The sequence below is a fragment of the Notamacropus eugenii genome, chromosome 1, assembly GCF_028372415.1.
Source record: "Notamacropus eugenii isolate mMacEug1 chromosome 1, mMacEug1.pri_v2, whole genome shotgun sequence".
NCBI classification, from domain to species: Eukaryota; Metazoa; Chordata; class Mammalia; order Diprotodontia; family Macropodidae; genus Notamacropus; species Notamacropus eugenii.
Genome location: NC_092872.1, coordinates 6,795,624 through 6,815,724, shown reverse-complemented (window position 1 = coordinate 6,815,724; position 20,101 = coordinate 6,795,624). Strand labels below are relative to the sequence as shown.

The following is a 20,101-nucleotide window of genomic DNA, read 5'->3' as shown; positions in this document are numbered from 1 at the left end:
GTTGTGCGGAGTTGGAAAACTAACCATATATTTATTTCTAGCTCTGATATGTCTGCAATAATTCTTAACAACAAATTAATCTTATAACAGTAAATGACTATTAAGGAAAGCACCTTTAATGTGGATTATTCTTTTTTTTCTCTTTTCAGTCTCTCTTTTTTTAAAAATTAATTTTATTTATTTTCAGTTTTCTACAGTCACTACCATATAACTTAGATTCCTCCCCTCCCCGAGACACTATACAATTTTATATAGGTACTACACACACATTCCTATTAAATACATTTTCACTATAGTCATGATGTATAGAAGAATTAAAATGAATGGGAGAAATCATATATCAAACCAAAATGTAATACACACACACACACACGATCTGCTACATTCTGCGATTGAATTCCATAGTTCTTTCTCTGGATGTGGAAGGCATTTTGCCTTAAAAGATCACTGGGAATTTTTTTAAGTCCTTGCATTACAATGAAGTTCTAAGTCTACCAGAAAAAACTCTCACACACTGTGGTCGTTGCGGTGCACAAAGTTCTCCTGGTTCTGTACCTTTCGCTCAGCATCTGTTCATGTAAGTCTTTCCAGGCCTCTCTGAAGTCTTCCTGTTCATCATTTCTTACAGTACTACAACAGTATTTCATTACATTCATATACCATAATTTATTCAGCCATTCCTCAATTGATGGGCATCCCTTTCATTTCCAGTTTTTGTCCACAATGTGGATTATTCTTTCAGATTATTCTTTTGGCTCCTGTGTTCTTAGGTAATACAGTTATTGCAATGGTCTGTCTCAGAAGTCTATAAAAATTTGTCATCATTTATAGACACCATACATTGTCCATGTATTCATTAATTAACTTTTAAAATGAATGCCTCCCAAATTCAATGGGGATATTAAGAGATGAATACAGCGAGCCGCTGGCTTAAAAAGTACAAGGCTTTCTTCTAGTTACAAGCATTTCATACCTTCTGACCCAGAGATTCCACAGATGGATGCATAATTTCCCCTCAAGGAGGGCTAAAACAGAAAAGAGATTCCATATGTACCAAAATACTCAGAATGGTACTTTTTGAGGTAGGAAAGAAATAGAAAGTGAATGCCCATCAATTTGGCAACAGCTAAGAAGCTCAGCTATGATTTTACACCCAGAGGGTAGGGACTGTTTCTCTGTCTTTTTAGAAAAAAATCTTCAACACTCAGCACAGAGACTGGCACATAATAGATGCTTAATAAATGTTTATTTTTTTGTTTTACCCTGTCAGATACAACTGATGCACAGGTTAGTTGTGTCCAACTTTTCTTTCTTTCTTTCTTTTGTACTAGGCAGGACTCATTAAGAAGGGAAAAGGGAGAGATTCTCCAAAAGAAGCCCGATACAGGATTCTTACTTGTCAGGAACTGTCTCCCCTCTTCCCCTACCCCACCATTTTACTTCTTGAGGTATGTCCTTGACATTATTAGGACCCCAATGAATTCATTCGCACCACATTCTCACTGAACAGTAAGCACAGAACTAGAAGAGATTTGGGGATCAAACCCCTCTATGTTACAGAAGAAGAAATGGAGGCTGTTAAATAGGAGAGATTACATGGGTCTTATGAAATATAAAATATATTTAAGTTTGTTGTGAATAAACATTTTTACATGACTTGAAAAAAAACAAACCTAGATCAAACATAACTCAGGTCAAATGAAACTGAAGACAGGAGTGCTGGTACTAAACAATCACATTCTTAGTTCAGAACAAACACAGAAGTCATTAAGTCATTTGGTTCTTTGTAATTAAAAAGTTAATAAATATGTAACAATATATATTTTTGACATCATATATACAACTTATTTGTCACAGCTCACATAGGACAACCTCATGCGTACTACTCTTGGAGAAATTTTGCCTTTCTAAAAGGAGAAGGGGATGAAGGCACAATACTGGTCTAGACTATATATAAAAATTATGTTTTGGATGGTGCACAAAGCTAGGTCTGTTTGCAAATGAGGTAGTTATAAATATAACTTGTGAAATCTGTTTAGACAAGGCAGAACTTAAGTCGGAACATTACTCACAGCTACGGAGGCCTCCAAGTCAACTCCACCCACGTTAGCCTTTATTGGGAAGTCAATGAAATAGGCCAATTCTACTCAACCAACATGTCATGGAAAGTCTCTGACTTCCACCTGATTAATGACTTAGATTAAAAGGTCTTCTGACATTAGACACAAACCACATTGGGAAATAGCACCCCAAACCGCCACAAAAGCACTAGATATTGGACTGAAAATAAAGTTTAACAAAATAAAACATTCTTTTTTTTTTAAAGGGGGAGGGAAACATTATGATTAGAACTGTTCACATCACAAATAAGAAGCTCCCAAATCAGGAAAAGTTGGTTTGGATACAAACCAGAAACTTAAGTTATTATCCCCAAATGCTCCCTTGAGACAACCGAGGCTAAGAAACTTTCTAAACATTGTTAGCCTGTTTTTTTATCTAGCAAATACTGCTGACTGTGGTACTGCTTACCTAGAACCTCAGAGCAAATTTACTTTTGGCCCCGGGATATCTGCACATACCTAGACAGAATCAATTTTACACAACCCTGCATAAAAGGACACAAAACAAAGTTACCAGGGTAAGGGCTATGGAAAGATTGGACTCAAAACAAACAATGCAGCTTCTAATTACTTCTCTACATTTCACAAGCAGTCAAGGGACTACAAAACTGACATTGTAACAGCTGTTTAGCTGAATGCTTTAAGTGCGGCCTTTTAGGAGTTTTGTAAAAAGGAATCACTGCATCAAGACTTGCAGTAATTCGCTCCCCTGCCCCAGTCTTTTAGGCTCAATCTAATTGCAGCAGTGAAGGAAAAAAAAGGCTTTCCTTGGGACTGAGAGATGCCAGAGATATATTAAAATGAATGGTATGAAACAGCCATAACCCAGGATAAAGGTTTTGGGACATACACTATGACACAAGGTATTTAAAAACAAAATAAACACATGTTGGGCACTACCATGAACTCTATTCTGATAGTTTTAAATTTTTTCCCTGGAAACCTAGGGAATCATCCAGGTCGCTCAAAGGATAGACAAGACCACTCTGATTCCAGTAGGTTTTGGTGGATGAGAGATACTAAACCTATAACATTAAAAGACAAGCCCTATTTCTTCTTGGAAATATCTAGTGTTACCTTGGAGAGGCTTTTCTCCTATGCTGAGTCATTTGACTTTGCCCACAACACAAGACACATACGTCTAAGAAGGGAATTCTTGAGAGGATACGCTTTCACACATGTCTCAGAGTCAGACATCTTCTCAGCGCTATCATCATTTCCTCTGAACTAAAGCTATGAGTGATTTGACAAGACAGCCTCTAAAACCTTGTAAATTCTCAGCTGTTACAAAATAGTTGCTCATTTTCAGGGACTATTTCTAGTTGCTACATTGGTCTTGCTTGATTTCTGTCGTGGTCCTTTGCTCAGTTAGAAGGTTAAGAGGTTCTGCCTCCCTAGATTACTGACAGAAATGAGAATATTTCCTTATGATGTAATAAACTACCAACAAAAGGCTGAAAATTATAAGTAATACACACTGATTTATGTCATACTCTGCGGGATGTTTCCATTCTACATTAATGAAAACATATTAGGCCAGAAAAAAAATTACTGCCTAAGAGTGAATCCAATCTGCCACCAGTGAAAAAAATTTTTTTTCTTGGGGGTGGTTGTTGCTTCTCATTCCCCAATTGATAAATGGTCAAAGGATATGAACAGGCAGTTTTCGGATTTAGAAACTGAAACTATCTATAGTCATATGAAAAAATGCTCTAAAAATCACTATTAACTAGAGAAATGCAAATTAAAACAGCTCTGAGGTAGTACATCACACTTATCAGATTGGCTAACACGATAAAAAAGGAAAATGATAAACTCTGGAGAACACGTGAGAAAATTGAAACTAATGCATTGCTGGTGAAATTGTGAACTGATCCAATCATTCTGGAGAGCAACTTTGAACTATGCCCAGGGGCTATAAAATTTAGTATACCCTTTAATCCAGCAATACCACCACTAGGTCTGTATCCCAAAAAGATTATAAAAAAGGGAAAAAGACCCACATGTGCAAAAATATTTTTAGCGACTCTTTTAGTGGTGTCCAAGAATTGGAAATTGAGGGGATGCCCATCAATCAGGGAAATGGCTGAACAAGTTATGGTATGTAACAGAATATTATTGTTCCATAAGGAATGATGAGCAGGGGGAAGATTTCAGAAAAATCCAAAAAGATTTACATAAACTGATGCTTAGTAAAGTGAGCAGAACCTGGAGAACATTGTATACAGTAACAGCAACATCGTGTGATGACCAAATATGATAGACTTAGCTTAGACTCGGCAATGCAATGATCTAAGACAATCCCAAAAGAATCATGATGGAAAACACTATCCACAACCAGAGAAAGAACTATAGAGTCTGAATGCAGATCAAAACATATTGCTTTTTCTCTTCTCTTGGTTTTCCCTTTTGTTCTGATTCTTCTTTCACAACATGACTAATATGAAAATGTTTTTCATGGAAAATGAATAAACAAATACTTCAGTGAGGTTGGATAACTGTGGAACGGCTGCCTAAAATGTTTACTAGACTGTACAAGCTGGAAGGTACTTAGAGACTTAGTCCAACACCCTCATTTTACAAATAAAGAAACTGAGCTCACTTATCTGCTCATCAGTGCTCAAATTCAAAAAAAAAAAAAAAAGAAAAGAAAAGAAAATATGTTTAATATGATTATAAGCCTGTACCAGATTGCATGCTGCATTGGGGAGGAGGAAAAATTTAGAACTCAAAATCTTATAAAAATGAATGTTGAAAACTAAAAATAAATTTAATAAAGAAAAAATGTTTTTATATGTAACTGGGGAAAATAAAATACTAAATAAATTCGAAAAAAGAAAAAATAATAATGTTTTCTGATAGGATCAGAAGAGATGGACATTCCAGATCTGACATCTCCAGTAAAACCTTGAAATTCAAACCACATCAAATTATAATGAAGAAATCCAACTTTTCGAAAAAACTGACCTTGCACACCAGAATTGTATAAGAGGTCACCTAAAAACAGTGATTTAAAGAAAAAATGGATTTTTCTACAAGTGCCACATGTATAACTATAAGAAATGAATTAACATAAAAAACCCCCAAAAGCCATGGAAAAAAATTGGAAGGAAAACAAATAGCTTGTATAAGAAAGTAATAAACTTTACCAAAGAAAAGAAACCTGAAAACTACAATAGACCAAACAAAACAGTGACTGCGTAAGACAACAAGAAATGTTAGAACAAAACCATAAGACTGAAAAAACAAAAGAAAACGTCATATGTGATATAAAAAACAAGTAACCAGGAATATAAGTCTTGGAGAGAGATATGTGAGAATCAATGGATTCACTGTGGAGGAGAAAATGTATAGACAGCTTTTTCAAGAGTTTAGCTAAAAAGAGGAAGAGAGGTATGGGATGATAGCTTGAGTGTATGGCAGGATCTAGTCAAGGTTTTTCGAGATTGGAGGAGACAGACATGTTTGAAGGCAGTGGGAAGGAAACCAATGGATAGAGAGAAGAGAGAGAGAGAGAAAAGGGGTAGGGAGATGACTGAGGATGCAATCTGCTGGAGAGAAGAGGTATTCACTTTGGTAAAGACAGGAGCACCTCATTTTCAGAGACTGGGAAGGAGAGGAAGAGAATGGGAGATGATGTGAGATAAAGAAGAGTGGAAAAGATGATCCTCACCTTGAACTGCCTCAATTGAGAGAAAAGGTAAAGGTGCGGTAAGCTTGAGGAGGAGAGAATAGCTTCTGTGGAGAGTAAGCAAGGCAATCAATTAAGGAAGAATAAAAGACCTGATTGGCTAGATATAATGAGAGCCCATTTGAGGTTGGATAACGTTATTTTATAATGCATCCAACTACCATGCTTTTAAGACTTCCTCCAGGTGCTTTCAGAGGCTTGTTAAGTAGGAGCAAAGAGATGAAATAGCTTTTAGGTTGAGAATGGTGAAGGAGGAGAAATAAGAACAGGGGTAATGGATGGAGAATGTACAGACAGGCTGAAGGAGAGGTTGATTTTCAGGAAGGGAAAGAAGATGTTTAGAAGTGGTAAGGCATAATGGGGAAGGTGTAATGAGAGATAATGGTCAGGTAGTTTTTGATCAAGGAAGTAAAACCACATCTGACTAAGGGTGAAATCCAGGGTATCTATGTATGGCTGAGGCACAGCAAAGGCATATATCATAGGACTTAAGGAGGCCAAGGAACTGGAGAGGTAAGAGTATTTGAGGGAGCATCAATGTGGATATTAAAGTCCTCCAGTGTAAGGGGGCAGGAGTCCAGCAGAGCCAGTTAGGGATTTTCCAAAAAGAGACAATATCCATGAAGTGTAGTAGTACTGATGGCATTAATATCAGGAATACAAAACCAAGTCAGTTATTACACTGGAGCTGAATTAATAAGCATTTAATACTTGCCAGGTACTGCTGCTGATAAACACTGGAGATATAACCACACAAGCAAAAAGAAACAGCCCTTGCTCTCAAAGAGCACATTACAACACCATAAAAAGGAGCAGGAAGTACCCAGGAATAATTTTCCAATAGGAGGACTGTCAGGAGGCAACTAAGGTATGGTTGTGTAGTCACCGCCATACATCCTAAGGGAAATAACTGCTTAAGTATGAAAAGGGATAATGAGGATTCTAGCAAGACTACAAGCTCAACCTGAGATAAGTGGGTAAAATAGCAGCCAAACAGGTTAATGTAATCTTAGGTATCTTTCATAGAAACATGGTAGCCTAAATGAGAAAAGATACACTATAGCCAGAGTTTTCGGTGCCATATTCTTGAAGGAATGCTAACAAGCTGAAGCACATCCAGGAAGATGACACTAATTATACATATACTAATTATATGAGGATGTTTAGGACAAGTTGGGGAAATGATGATGGTGACTCTGAAAGTCAATCTTCAAATATTTGAACACTTACAACAGTGAAAGGGAATGACTTGGTTCTGCCTAGACCAGACAGCTGAGGTAGGAGCAATGGACAAAAGTTATGGAGAGACTTTGTAGCTCAATAAGGAATAACTTAAATGACAACTATTACAAAAATAGGGCAGAGACAGTTCCCAATCATGGGAAGATCTTCAAGTACAGGCTTGATGATCACAGGTCAGGGATGTAGTACAGGCAATCAGGATTTGGGTAAAGGTTGCTGACTATTTGACCTCTGAAGTTAACACTAAAATAACAAACCCTACCTAGTATTAATATGACATTGGAGTTCTGGGTTGGGCCTATAAAATATTAGGATCCTGCTGTTCAACTGGAGTTCCCAGAAATCTAAACAAGAAACTATCAGTTGCCTCTCAGCTTATCTTTCCTTTTGCCTTTGGGGACAAGTATACCTAAACTAGAGGAAGTACTCTTCAAGTCAGTAATTTATGCAGGAGAAATAGGCTGAGAGGAAGACGACTGTAATTAGAAGCTCCACTTCTGAATGCAGGGGATCATTGATGGCAAAGTCTAAATTGGAACTCCACAGAATATTAAACCAGAGATGAAAATTTGTTTTTAGAAAGATATCTGATACAACCATGATCAGCCTTTATTATATACAGACAGGCTACAGTAGGCACGATTCGTTTACATCAAATGATTTTCAATAGTACCTAGTAAAAATGCAAAGTACATAAATATTGTCTTTGGTACTTTTCTGTGACATGTATCCTTCTATATGAAGAAGCTCTAGGGTACATATACCCTTCCCAACTATGTCCTCAGGGATCAAAATCTAATCTAGTCAGGAAGAAAGCAAGCTGATTACCGTAGTTCTTGATAAAGAAAAGAATCTTGCCAGGAAAACATTTGTTTTTTAAAGGAAGGATATAGCTAACTTAAATAGTTGTCTAACTGGTAAACTTTGTTTGGGATCTATTTTTATGATGGGAAGGCCATGTTACCCACTTCCTACTCTTCGATCAGCAATCCATGCCTGTCTATCCCAGTAAATCAGACACTTACTAAGGGCTCCTATAAGGAGTGCCCTGTACTAATTATGTGGGATATAAAGGACTATAGGAAAGATTTTCAACTGTTAAGTAACTTAAAGTCAAGCTAGGGAGAAAATATTACATCCAAATGAATAGGAATCAAATGATTGTTATACTGAGTACTATGATTTTAGAGGAAGCATCTACTGCCATGTGCAAAACCCCCATACTGACCACGGAAGCATTTTTAACTAAAACTGGGGTGCTGAAACACTCCCAAGCAATGACTGTTTAAAAGAGGCCTTACAAATTACAGATCAATATAAAAGAAGTTTTAGCAAAAGAAAAAAAAGTTCATATGCTAAGTCTGAGGTGAATAGCTGTCTAGTGCTTTAAAAAGCTAGATTTTGTATAAGGGAGCTTGGTTTCAAGATATACTTAATCTATGCATTCAGTCAACTTTATACTGACCAGAAATTTAAGAGATTCAGAGAGAATGTAGCTCATATGAAAACAGGGAACATATATAAACATTAAGTTAGCCACAAATGAAACAAGCACAAGCAATTCTTGCAAATACATTTTAAGCTGGCAGCAGCTTTAACATCAGAGGGACCAGAATTTAAGAATACATTGAAAGATCAAGTGTTACTTGACACAGTGAACTAAAAAAAAAATCCATCTGGCAAAAAAAATATGGAGATAGGATAAAAAAACTATTTCAAAGTAAAATTAATAAATTTTTTGCATCACATAATGCCCAGGGTTTTTTCAGTCTTACAAGTGACTAACAGAAGCTGAGCTGAAACACAGCTATGATATCATCAGCAAAAACCTTTTTGCTTCTATGTAAAACAAAAGATTAACCACAAAATTTAGGCAGGGCTGGAAACAACAGCCACAGTCACTGCAAAGAATCACATGCACAAACGCAAATGGGATGGAAAGGAGCTCTCAATTTTTGTTCTTTAGGTATTTTATGCCAGGGTACACCAGCTGTGTCACGCTAGGTAAGTCACTTAACTTCCTTCTGCCTCAGCTTCCCCAACTTTAAAATGGTATATTATCCCTACCTTGTATGGTTATTGTAACAATCAAACGAGATATTTATTTTTCAAGTGCTTAATACAGTGTTCAGTGCTTACTCCATTTGGAAGCAGAGGCTTCTAAATACACCTTTCCTCCTAAACCGGTATGATCTCAGAAACGACCCTATAAATATGACAGGTATTCTTATTATTCTCACTTTATAAATGAGAAAACTGAGGCTCAGCGAGGTTAAGGTCAACGAACATTAAGAGACTGGACTGGAAACCAGGTCCTTTCTGCCTCATTCTAGCACTTTCTGTTGTACCACGCCGCCTCTCAGTTATAAATAATTAAAAACAAACAAAATCAACATCATCCACACCACCAAGACCAAAACAACGAGAAACATGACATTTGGAAGCAGAAAAAAAGGGATCTTTTGGTGATGATACTGCATCATTTTTCTGATGTGTAAAATATTAAAATGTTTTGAACCAATTTCAAATACTCTAAAAAGCTAATGCACTAAATACCACAACACTAAAAAACTGCCAAGGATTTTATAAGCAAAACCACATCTGAGCAAGTATTCAAAGGACCGAAAACCTCACTTTCATGTTATAAAGAGAAAATCCTAAAAGTTTAGCTCTAAACCTTCACCATTAGCATCTTCTTTACTTTAAGTTTCTCAACTATTCAAAATATTCCCAAGATTCACCCAGCTGGGTGAAAACAGCAGGCAATTGCCACCTGCTCTTTGGAAGGTGTTGGGAATTGTCCGAGGAAATGATTTCTTGGGGTCTCTTACTCTAAACGGCTGCTTTTCATTGACTGTCTTTGAGTCTAAGCATTAGATGTGTCGAGCAGAATACACAGAGAGGAAGAGGGAAAGTAAAAAAAAGTTAAGAAAACCCAGGACTTTGCTGGTGCAATAAACTAGAACCCAAAGGATAATTAAATCTTATACTTTGGTTTCCTCTTCTACAATTATAGTCATTATAATAATCAATTGTACTTAAAGGGGGAGGAGCTCTGCCAATAGATGCTAGTTGCCCTGATTATACTTGGAACCGAACGAAGGGAACAAGTAAGAGTTTAATTACCCACTAACTTCAGGCTATCAAAGCTGAAATAATTAACATTACAGAGAAACAAAACTAAGGAAATAATAAAGTGTTTTCATGTAATAATAAGTAATGCAACACCTGCTAAAACTGTTTAAATGCCACAAGAATGTACTGCAAACTTTAAAAGGCAGCAACTAAGTTTAACAGGAAATGGATGCTTCCTTTACTATTGACTAGACATGGAGGGGCCCCTCTGATCAGACCAAACAGGTTCTCCCTAGAGCACACAGTAACCCACCCTGGGCAACGTAAGGAGTGTTTATTCCATGATCATTTCCACCAAGTTAACCTGGACGACAGGTTACATCACATGTGAAACCAAATTTTATTCAAAATTGGTTAAACTCAAGTGGTTCAGTGAACTCTCTCAGTACAGGATTCTAACCTGACAATCCTTTAACACTCTGCCTTCTCCCAACCCCAATTATTCAGTTCCACATCTGACCTCCAGCCACTTCTATAGTTTAACTACCACACTGACAGTGAAAATTCATTGTTATGTCAAAACATTTTTATTAGCTCAATTTTCTTAATTAAAGTGATCTCTCTAGAATCCCTGGGTATGCCCATCACTCTGCTACCGCTGCTACTTCAAATAAAGTGAAGCGAAGGATTCAGGCAACCAAATATGCCAGAGTGCCTACCTGTAAATAAGACAGAACATAAAGTGCTACAGAAACGTCAGTTAACAAGCATTTCATTAAACACTATGTACCAAGTAGAGGACTACATAATGTGAAAGAAAACTAACGCAAAAATATGGTCTTGATCTCAAGGAGCTCACTTCCTAATGGTGACCATGTATATGTTTGCTGTGTTATTACAACTGAAAGGCTCGAAACTGCACCACAGGGAAAACACAGTTACTGTTTTCAATATCGAATTGGGAAGGAAGGCACACACGGAAAAACGAAAACATACAGCAACAAGTAAAGCACCAAGTAGGTAGTAATAATTCTTCTTCAATGGAGTGCTGAGCAGTAGCTGTTCTAGCTTTTTTCTGACCAACAATGGCCTCAGTCTCTAAAATAACACTCAATACTCAGGGCATGCCCTTTATCTGTATGTTTAACTAAAATAATTTTTATTGATGACTTTTGTTGTTAAGCCTAGCTAATTTTAATCATCTATAGCACATGTCCTTAACCTGGGGTCCGTGAACTTGTGGGGGAAATTTTTTTATTACTTTATTTTAATATAATTATTTTCTTTTGTAATCCTGTGTATTTTATTTTATGCATATGAAGGGGTCCATTGGCTTCATCAAAGGAGTTTGTGAGATTAAAAAAAGATTAGAATCCATGATCTAATTCAGCCACACCAAACTGTATCAATAAAATTATTCACCTAGAAGTTTAAGACATTGCTTCCCAAAGAGTCAAAGCATCTTTCTCCAACTACTATGATGACAATCACCACTATTACCCTAATTCAGACTTGCATTTCTAGCTGCAATTAGGAGAGGGGACAAATTGAATAACATTAGACATCTCTACAGTGAGGGCCTTACCTACCACCTCTCCTTTTGAGAGTTATAGCTTCATCCTAATTTTTACTACTACATCGCAATGGATCATTTAGAATAAAAGTAGTGCCTTGTACTCCTATGACATCAGGATTTAAAAAAACCTGTCTAATTTTCCCCTCTAGAAGTAATTAAATAATTTTGACTTTAAACTAGGGTTAGATGAATTATTTCTGAAATACTTGGTCAAATGAAAAGCACTTGAGCTCTGCAGACTTGTTTTGAGCAGGACCACTGTGTCCCTGGAAGTGAAGAAAAGTAAATAGTCTTTAATTATCCTAGTTTCTCAAGTGTGATATTCTAAAATAAATCTTAAAATTTCAAATCACTGACTGTCTCAAGACAGGATCCCTGTCTATTCATTAAGTATATTCTATAAGAGTATTCAGCTTTCCTAAATACTTTAAAAAATATATTAAGAAAATAAGATACAATGGGAAATCAAGATCTCTCCAAAAGAAATTAGAAGCAAAAAGGAGTATGAAAGGGAAATGTGTGCTTGCTTTTGAATATTTTCATCCTGAAGCTAATACAGAAGAAACAAGACTGCTCTCATTTTTAATTAAAAGCCAGAGTTCAAAAAGTGAAGGGAAATGATTTTGATTAAAGATTTTAGAAACAGTAACAAAAGGACCAATCCAACTATTAAAACAAACCAGATCTAACACTACCAGATGGTCACTGTCCGTCTTGGGAACTCTCCTATTCTAGAATGTCCACACATCCCACTTTTAGGATACTTATTTCTCATGATTTCTTTAGGACTTTTAAAAATAAATAACTCCGAAGCAGGTTTTTACAAAAGTGGATAAAATCCAAAAGTTGGTGGGACAGTAGAGAAATAGGTGCTCTACCATACTGTCGGTAGGAAAGTAGCTTGGTATAGATGGTTAATATACAATATCAAAGAGACACTGAGTTTAAAAAACAAACAAAAATAAGTTTAATTTTCTGACCCACTGATTCATGCTTGGAATAATTTTCCTTTTTGTGATATTTTTGGATAATACCCTTTCTGGACAACAATATTCATTTGTGATTTACTTGTAAGAGTAAAAATCTAGAAACCAGTATGTCTAGTAATTGGAGAATGGCTGAATAAGTTATGGTCTATTAATGGAGGGAAGCAGCATAACTCTGGTAATTGGAAGCCAGTCTCAGTCAGTAAGACCTATCATATACAAGCTGTGTACAGACAAACCACTTTCTCTGACTGCATGTAATAGGGCCCAAGAATTGCTGATTTGCACTGGTAGAGGAAATTCTCTCACTGGGAGCTCCCTATACTAATGAAATAACAGATCCAGAGATTCCCTCCTCTCCCTCCATAAAAATATTAAATGAAATACCATGATTTTATAAAATTAAAAACACTAATACAGAATATATGGAAAGATCTGAATAAAGTTATGTAAAGCAAAATCAGTGGAAGCAGATGTAGTTATTGGTGTAGACTGAAGGGCAAACACGCCTTTAAATCAGGTGCAACTTTTGTTCATGTTTCTTCACATTAGATCCAGAGAAGAGAAGGTTTCTCTCTAGGTCTTTTTATATCCTACAGGATAATAGTGCAGCATGTAGGTTGTTAATCCTTCATGTCACATGACTAGCTCACTTCCATTTAAAATTGTACAAAAATCTTTTTCAATATCATTCCTTTTGTCACTCCCTAAAATAACATCTAATCACTGGAAATACTCAACTCTAACTGCATACTTCCTTCTGGGTTACTTGCAATTGACTCTCTGAAAAATACGATGCTCCGAGCCTTAATGAATGCAAAGAACTAAGTGCATGCTAAGCGCCAAACCCAACACTAAATGCTGCAGACACAAATTCCTTTCTTTCAGATGTTCACATTTACAGTAGATCGTATTAGGTGAAATACGCCAGAAATACGTAAAGTGCTTTGCAAAGTTTAAGACATTATAAATACTGGCAATTAATATCACTAACCAATAAAGAAAACAAAAAAAGCATTATCTACAATATCTTTAAGAAATGTAAACATATAATTGCTTCTTAGTTAAGAAATAAATTAAAGCTGCGATACCTACTTATGATCTTCTTGCTGTTCCTTGAACAAGATACTTTCCCAGCTCTGGACATCTTCATGGGCTGTCTGCCATGCTTGGAATTCTCTCCATTCTCCTAGCTGACTTCCATTAAGTTACAACTTAAGTTCTACTTTCTGCCAGAAGCCTTTCTAGGGGTCCTCTTCAATCCAAGTGCTTTCCTTCTTAGATTATCTCTAATTTATCCTATAAAAAGATCTCGTTAGTACATAGTTATTCTATCTCCCTCATTAGACTGTGAGCTTCTAGAGAGTAAGCAGGGACTATTTTTCGCCTTTCTTTGAATCCCTAGATCTTAGCACAGTACCTAGCACATATAAATGATTCTTGATGACTTAACTTGCTGTTAAAATAAATAATAATTTATTCACATATATTCAGTCCTTATATTGTCTGACTCATGTATAATGTGCTCAATATAAATGTCATTGCTTCAATTGAATCGCATCCTGCACCATTGACTTCTTCATAACACTGCAATTGGTCGAATTTTTAGTCTGAATAACTGATTCAGTGGTCAGATCCCAACTTCCCAAAGTTCCCACAAATCACAGTGATTATTATTACCCTCTAATAAGGGAATCAACACAAAGGGAGCCATGGTGTCCAGGAAAGAGTATTTTTGGTTTGGAAATTTACAGGGCTAGAGAGTGGAGTATTAGGGAAGCTGAAGTTCAGATGAACTTAGAAATGGACACAAAATAAGTTAAGTTTACTCATTTGGTTATTCAGTGTTAAAATATTAAGTTTTATGTAAGAGTTTACTTTCTATTTTATAAATTTCATATCATTGTTGATATTAAGTTTAAACTACCAATTTTTAAAAAGGGCGCATATTAGAACTGACATAAATCAGGATCTGGTAGGCTGTAAAGAACATAAAGACAATAGACCCTACACCCAGAGAAATCACAATCTAGGAGCATAGCACATGGACACAAAGTAAAAATGACGCAAAGTAAAATGTGGTAAAGGTAAGGGAGAGGATAGTTCCAGCCAGGGGAATTGAAAGCAAAATAAGAAATGACTTCATGGAAGAAGTGCTAAGATGGGAGGATTTCAGATGAAGTATGCTAGAGTACTTAACCACCTGAGTGAAGCCAGTGAAGTGGTAAGAGAGACAAGAGGCATCTGGAATGCATGGTATGCATGGTGATAGGTTTGGAATTTGGCCTCAAACACTTACTAGCTGTGTGACCCTGGGCAGGGCATTTAAACTGTGACCTCAGTTTCCTCAAAGGTAAAATGAGAATAATAATAGTAACTATGTCACAGGGTAGTTGGGAGGATGCAATGAGATATTTGTAAAGCACTTATCACAGTACCAGCACTTGGTAATACTATATGGATGCTAGCTATAACGGTGGTAGTAGTAGTAGTAGTAGCAGCAGCAGCAGCAGCAGCGTCAAAATAAGGTTGGAAAGTAAGGCTGGAAGCATTGTCGAAGGCCTTAAAAAGGAATCAGGGAGCTGACAGGTTGTGATGTGCTTTATTTTCAAAAGCAGGGTAACATGATCAAACCCTGGCATCTGGAAAGACTACAGTAATATATTAAATGTGAGGTAGAATCAAGCGCCTGGATGCAAACGTCTGTCAGGTGGTGAAGGAGATTCAATGGTTAGCTAAGATAGTCCCTTCCTATCCTCATGGAGCTCAGTCTAACAGCAGCATAAAACAAACACAACCATAAGACTTATTACATTAGAAAGTTCCCAAAAGCTAAGTTTGTTAGCAACTGGAGGGAATCAGAGAAGACTTCATATTAAAGAGGTTGATCTGAACTGGCCTTAAAAGATAAGCAAGGATTCAACAGGCAAGATACAACTTGCTGTTTTAGGTAAGACACATTTTGCTTCAGAATTTTAATAACAAAATTTCTCTGATTTGGGTATTCCCTCTACTGATAAGACACTGAAATACCTATTCACAGGTTTAATATGAATGTATATGTAGAGTCTATATAAAATTGCACATGGTCTTGCGAGACATGGTGAGAGGGGAGAGATGGGGAGAAAATATGGCACTCAAAATCTTAGGGAAGTGAATACTGAAAACTAAAAATAAATTTAAAAAATACCTATTCACCTCATTATATGTCTCTGTGAGCTGCTTTAGCTAGCAAAGAAATAAATAAATGTATAAATGGCTTTTTGTCAACCGTCCTGTGATGAATTTTAGTAAAATTAAGTGGTCATCAACCAGAAATTATATAAAAAATGTTGCCAGTTCCATAAGCAAAGCCTTTCCATCTTGGTAGGATATGTTGGAACTTGGATTCTACTGGAATAGTCTTAAAAAGCACAGAGTTATCTGTCAACTCTTCCTCTCCCAAAATATACTCGCTGCCAAGGATAGCATAATTTTTCAAAATGGGCCACTGATGCCAATGCATTGAGGAAAGCACATTTTGAAATGCTTGTTTCTGCATCTTAGTACTTGGATACCATGTACATGAAACTTTTCTAGGAATGTTGATCTTCCAACTACAAAGGCTGTAAAAACAGAATAATAAAAACTAAGTAAGAAGGCAGAGAGAATACACACACGCACGCACGCACGTGTGTATATACACCCATAATCAGAATCTCAGTTCTGGGTGTGCTGCTCTGTTATATAGCTGTAAAGTGATTCTGCATTAAGATGTAGTGCAAAAAAGAGCTAACTAGTTTTGTGAAGTAGCCTTTTCCTAAAAGTGTCCTCCAATTCAACACTTCATCATTCTGCATGGTCCTGGTGGCAATTTAAGGAAAGAATAAATACATTTGTTAAGTATAAAAGCTTTAGGACATTGCTTTCAGGAATGCTAAATTCAAATCAAGATCAAACTTAGCTCCTAATCTTCAAAGTCTAAGCAGTTCCTAGACCATTTTGCCACAGTTTCTCATTCAAACTAAGTATATACAGAGGGAAAGAGAAATGGGCTTCATTGTTTTTCATATTACAGAAAAAAAAAAAAATGGACCTGGGAAATTTAACCCGAATTGCCCAAGAGTAAAAAAAAAAAAAAAAAGTTACGAGCCATATGTCTTGACTATAACACAAGCTCCACCACAAAACAAGATTATATTGAAATGCATGAAGATTGTTTTTAATTTCCTCTAAAACCTAAAGAGATGAGAAGGACCATAAGAAATGGTACCATTTCTTAATTGTTTCTATTATACAAATCAAGTAGTTTTCAAGTATAGCAACAGATTCCACAACAGTGGTGGCTCCCGAGCCCTGTAAACACCAGAGTTCTTTGGGTTAGGGAGGGCTCCAGAATGGAATATGGCTTCAGTCACCTTCAGGATGTTCAGTTACTCCAGAATTGTCTGAGGAAGATGGGGGTGCAATTCAAGTCATCCATCCACTGATATCCCTTTCTTAGGAATGTCCAAGGGCAGAGGCTGGGGAACAGAAACTTCACTATTGCCCAAGTGGTTACAGACTAAAAATGTTCTTCCAACCCTAGTCTAAGCCTCCAGTCTAAAGCAGAGGTGTCAACATTCCCAAGTGCAGCTGAAACAGATTAAAATGTAACTGGGAAATATTTAACAAAATAAATATACAACATGGACAATGTTAATATGTGGCTTTTCTCAGTCAACATGTGGCCTCTGGGGATCAGTAGGTAGGGTTTAATGACCACTAATTCTATGAGTTTGACACCAAAGGCTTTCCCAGTGTTGTTCCCTGAAGACTCTAACTTTTCTTAAAATGTAAGGGCACACAATGTGGGAATTTGTTTTGCTTGACTCTGCTTACACAGCACGATAATTTTGTAATGGGGGAGGGGAAGGGAAAAATAAACTCTTGATAATGGTGTGCTTTTTTCCCCCTAAATGTAAGGGAACATTTCCCAACAGATGTGGTTAAAGGATATGGACAAACAGTTCCCAAAAGAAGAAATTCAAATTATCAGCAAGTATACTACAGATGCCTACAAATCACTCATAAGAAAAATGCAAATCAAAACAACTCAGTTTCATTTCACACCCAGCAAAGTAGCAATTATGATGAAAGCTGGAAATAGTAATTTTGGGGAGTTTGCAGGAAAGAAAGCATATGGACAATATTAGGGGAGCTGTGAATTGATCTAACCATTTAGATCTAACCCTCTAACCATTTGATAAAGTAGTTTAGGACTATGTTAAAAAAGTAACTAAGATATCCATATCCTTTGACTCCAAAGATTCTTCCACTAGGTATATACCACAGAAGCTGACAACATAAAGCTTCTATATGTAGTAAATATTCACAGCAGCGTTTTTGTGGTGGCAAAGGACTAGAAACAAAGGTGTGCAGCCATCTGGGAACTGCTAAACAAAACTGGAATGGATATGTTGTTGCACCATAACCACAAATATGAGCTATTCAAAGGAACATATACATGAACTGAAGAGCAAGCTGAACCAGGAAAATAATATACACAGTGACTACAATGTAAACAGAAAAAAGATACAATGAAGCTGAATGCTATATAATAATAGCCAAGCTTGGTCTTCAAGAAGAGTGGAGCAAGGATACATTTTTCTTCATTGCAGAGGTAGTGGTAGGGCTTGCTATGGGTGCGGAACTCTCAGATAAGGCCAATGTACTACTTGCCCGGTTTTGTTCAATCACCACTCCTCCCTCCTTTCTTTTTCAGTCCAAGCTACAAAGGCCAGTTTGGTAAATGGGGTTAAAGAATACATCTATAACACACTGTTGAAACAAAAGGCACCAATTAAAAAAACACCTTGAGAAAAGTACCCAAAAATGCCATCGGGTAGGAGGAATAAGGGAGAAGAAAGCCACTTTTATAATATCAAATTATTCCTGTGGGGTTTTTTTTATTAAGTACTTGAAATATATGGGCTCTTAAATTCTCCATTAATGGCAGCACTAAATAGTCTGCTTTTAACCTGAACCTGAAATTATAATCCAGTTACTAATGTTAACATTAAAGTATAAAATTACTCCAACAATTTTGATAAGTTCCTTCCTAGAGAGACATATTAACCTACACAATGGCCTAAGGATATGTGAATTTTAATCCTACATAGTGACTTAGGTAGAATTCAGATTTTCTAGGCAACTTAAGGAAGCTGTAAGCACAAAGAGGTGACTCTATAAAAAGAACTATACTAAACTTTAGCAGGTGTCATAAGGGATAAATAAGGTACCATAACAAGCTTCAAAGCTAAAAGTGCAATAAAAACTTGTCCTTCAAAACATGGTTTTTACTCATTCCTCATTTTCTATTTTTACTGCTCTCACCATATAGATTTTTCAAACAATTCTGACCCTAGCTTCTCTCTACAAATCAATTTTGCACATTAACTACCACCATTCCTTACTCATCCTCACTCAATCCTTTTAATCGTCCTTCTTTTCTACTTCAAAAAGCCTTCAATGGTTCCATGTTTCCTGCTAAACTGCCCAGCTTCAGATCATGTCTAACTATCCCCCACCCCAACCTTAACAAATCTCATTTCTTACTCTTCTCCTCCATCACATTACTTCTGTTTTAGTTAAAAACTGGTCTCCTCAGTGTGGTCCCTTACTCCCTCTACTACTGTTATGTTCACCTCCACTTCTGTCTTTGATACAGAAGTACCCTCTCTCTAGGAATATTTTCTCCCTGTCCCATCCAAATCCTTTTCAAGGTTAGGTTCCCCATGAAGCTTTCCTTGACTACTGCAGCCTTTTCAAAGAATTTTCCCTTCTCTGGACGAAAACACTTGTCTATATCAAATAATTTCATATTAAATTGTGAAGTAATATACTCTGGTATTGTGTTCTAATTGTTTCACATGTTAACGTCTAGATTTCCCAGTTAGGTTATAGATTTCCTCAGTGGTAGGAATGACAGGAAACAAGTAATCAAAATTAGACAATGGTCTCCATTTTGATTTTCTTCCTTCTGAATTTAGTTTCAATTTCATTTTCTCCAAATGATTACATTTTTCAAGTATGACCTGTCAAATACCCACCACTCTTCCTACTCTTCCTAAGGGGGTAGAGTAAGCAGTGGAAGGAATCACCCCCTACTCTTCCACCTTCTCAGAATCAGATAAGCTCTTTGATTACATTCTATAGAATATCAAGAAATTTGAATAAATTAATTTGTAAAATAAATGAAAAAGTTTACTGCCTTATGAGGCCACAATTTCAACAAAAAGGAAAAAACTTCACAAGAAATTATTTACATTTTGCGTTCACATCTCTCTTCAGGGGACCTCAAACCAATTTAGCTTGGGATAGCTAGGCAAGCAGCTTAGTTTCCATAGCTCGAATTCCAACAAAATCCTAAAAATAGCAATTGATTGAATGA

General features: G+C 36.5%; 1 protein-coding gene across 3 annotated transcripts in view; it reads right to left on the bottom strand.

Moving 5' to 3' along the window:
* Positions 1-20,101, bottom strand: part of RHOA (ras homolog family member A) — a 74,702-nt gene that overhangs the window by 27,041 nt on the left and 27,560 nt on the right. Inside the window, exon 1 of one of the 3 annotated variants that reach the window (XM_072651102.1) lies at positions 13,786-13,989. The exons of the other annotated variants lie outside the window; for them this stretch is intronic. Coding sequence (XP_072507203.1) covers positions 13,786-13,843 — 58 coding nt within the window. The 5' untranslated portion in view covers positions 13,844-13,989. Of the gene's footprint in view, positions 1-13,785; positions 13,990-20,101 lie in introns of those variants that run through there. 3 annotated transcript variants of the gene reach the window in all.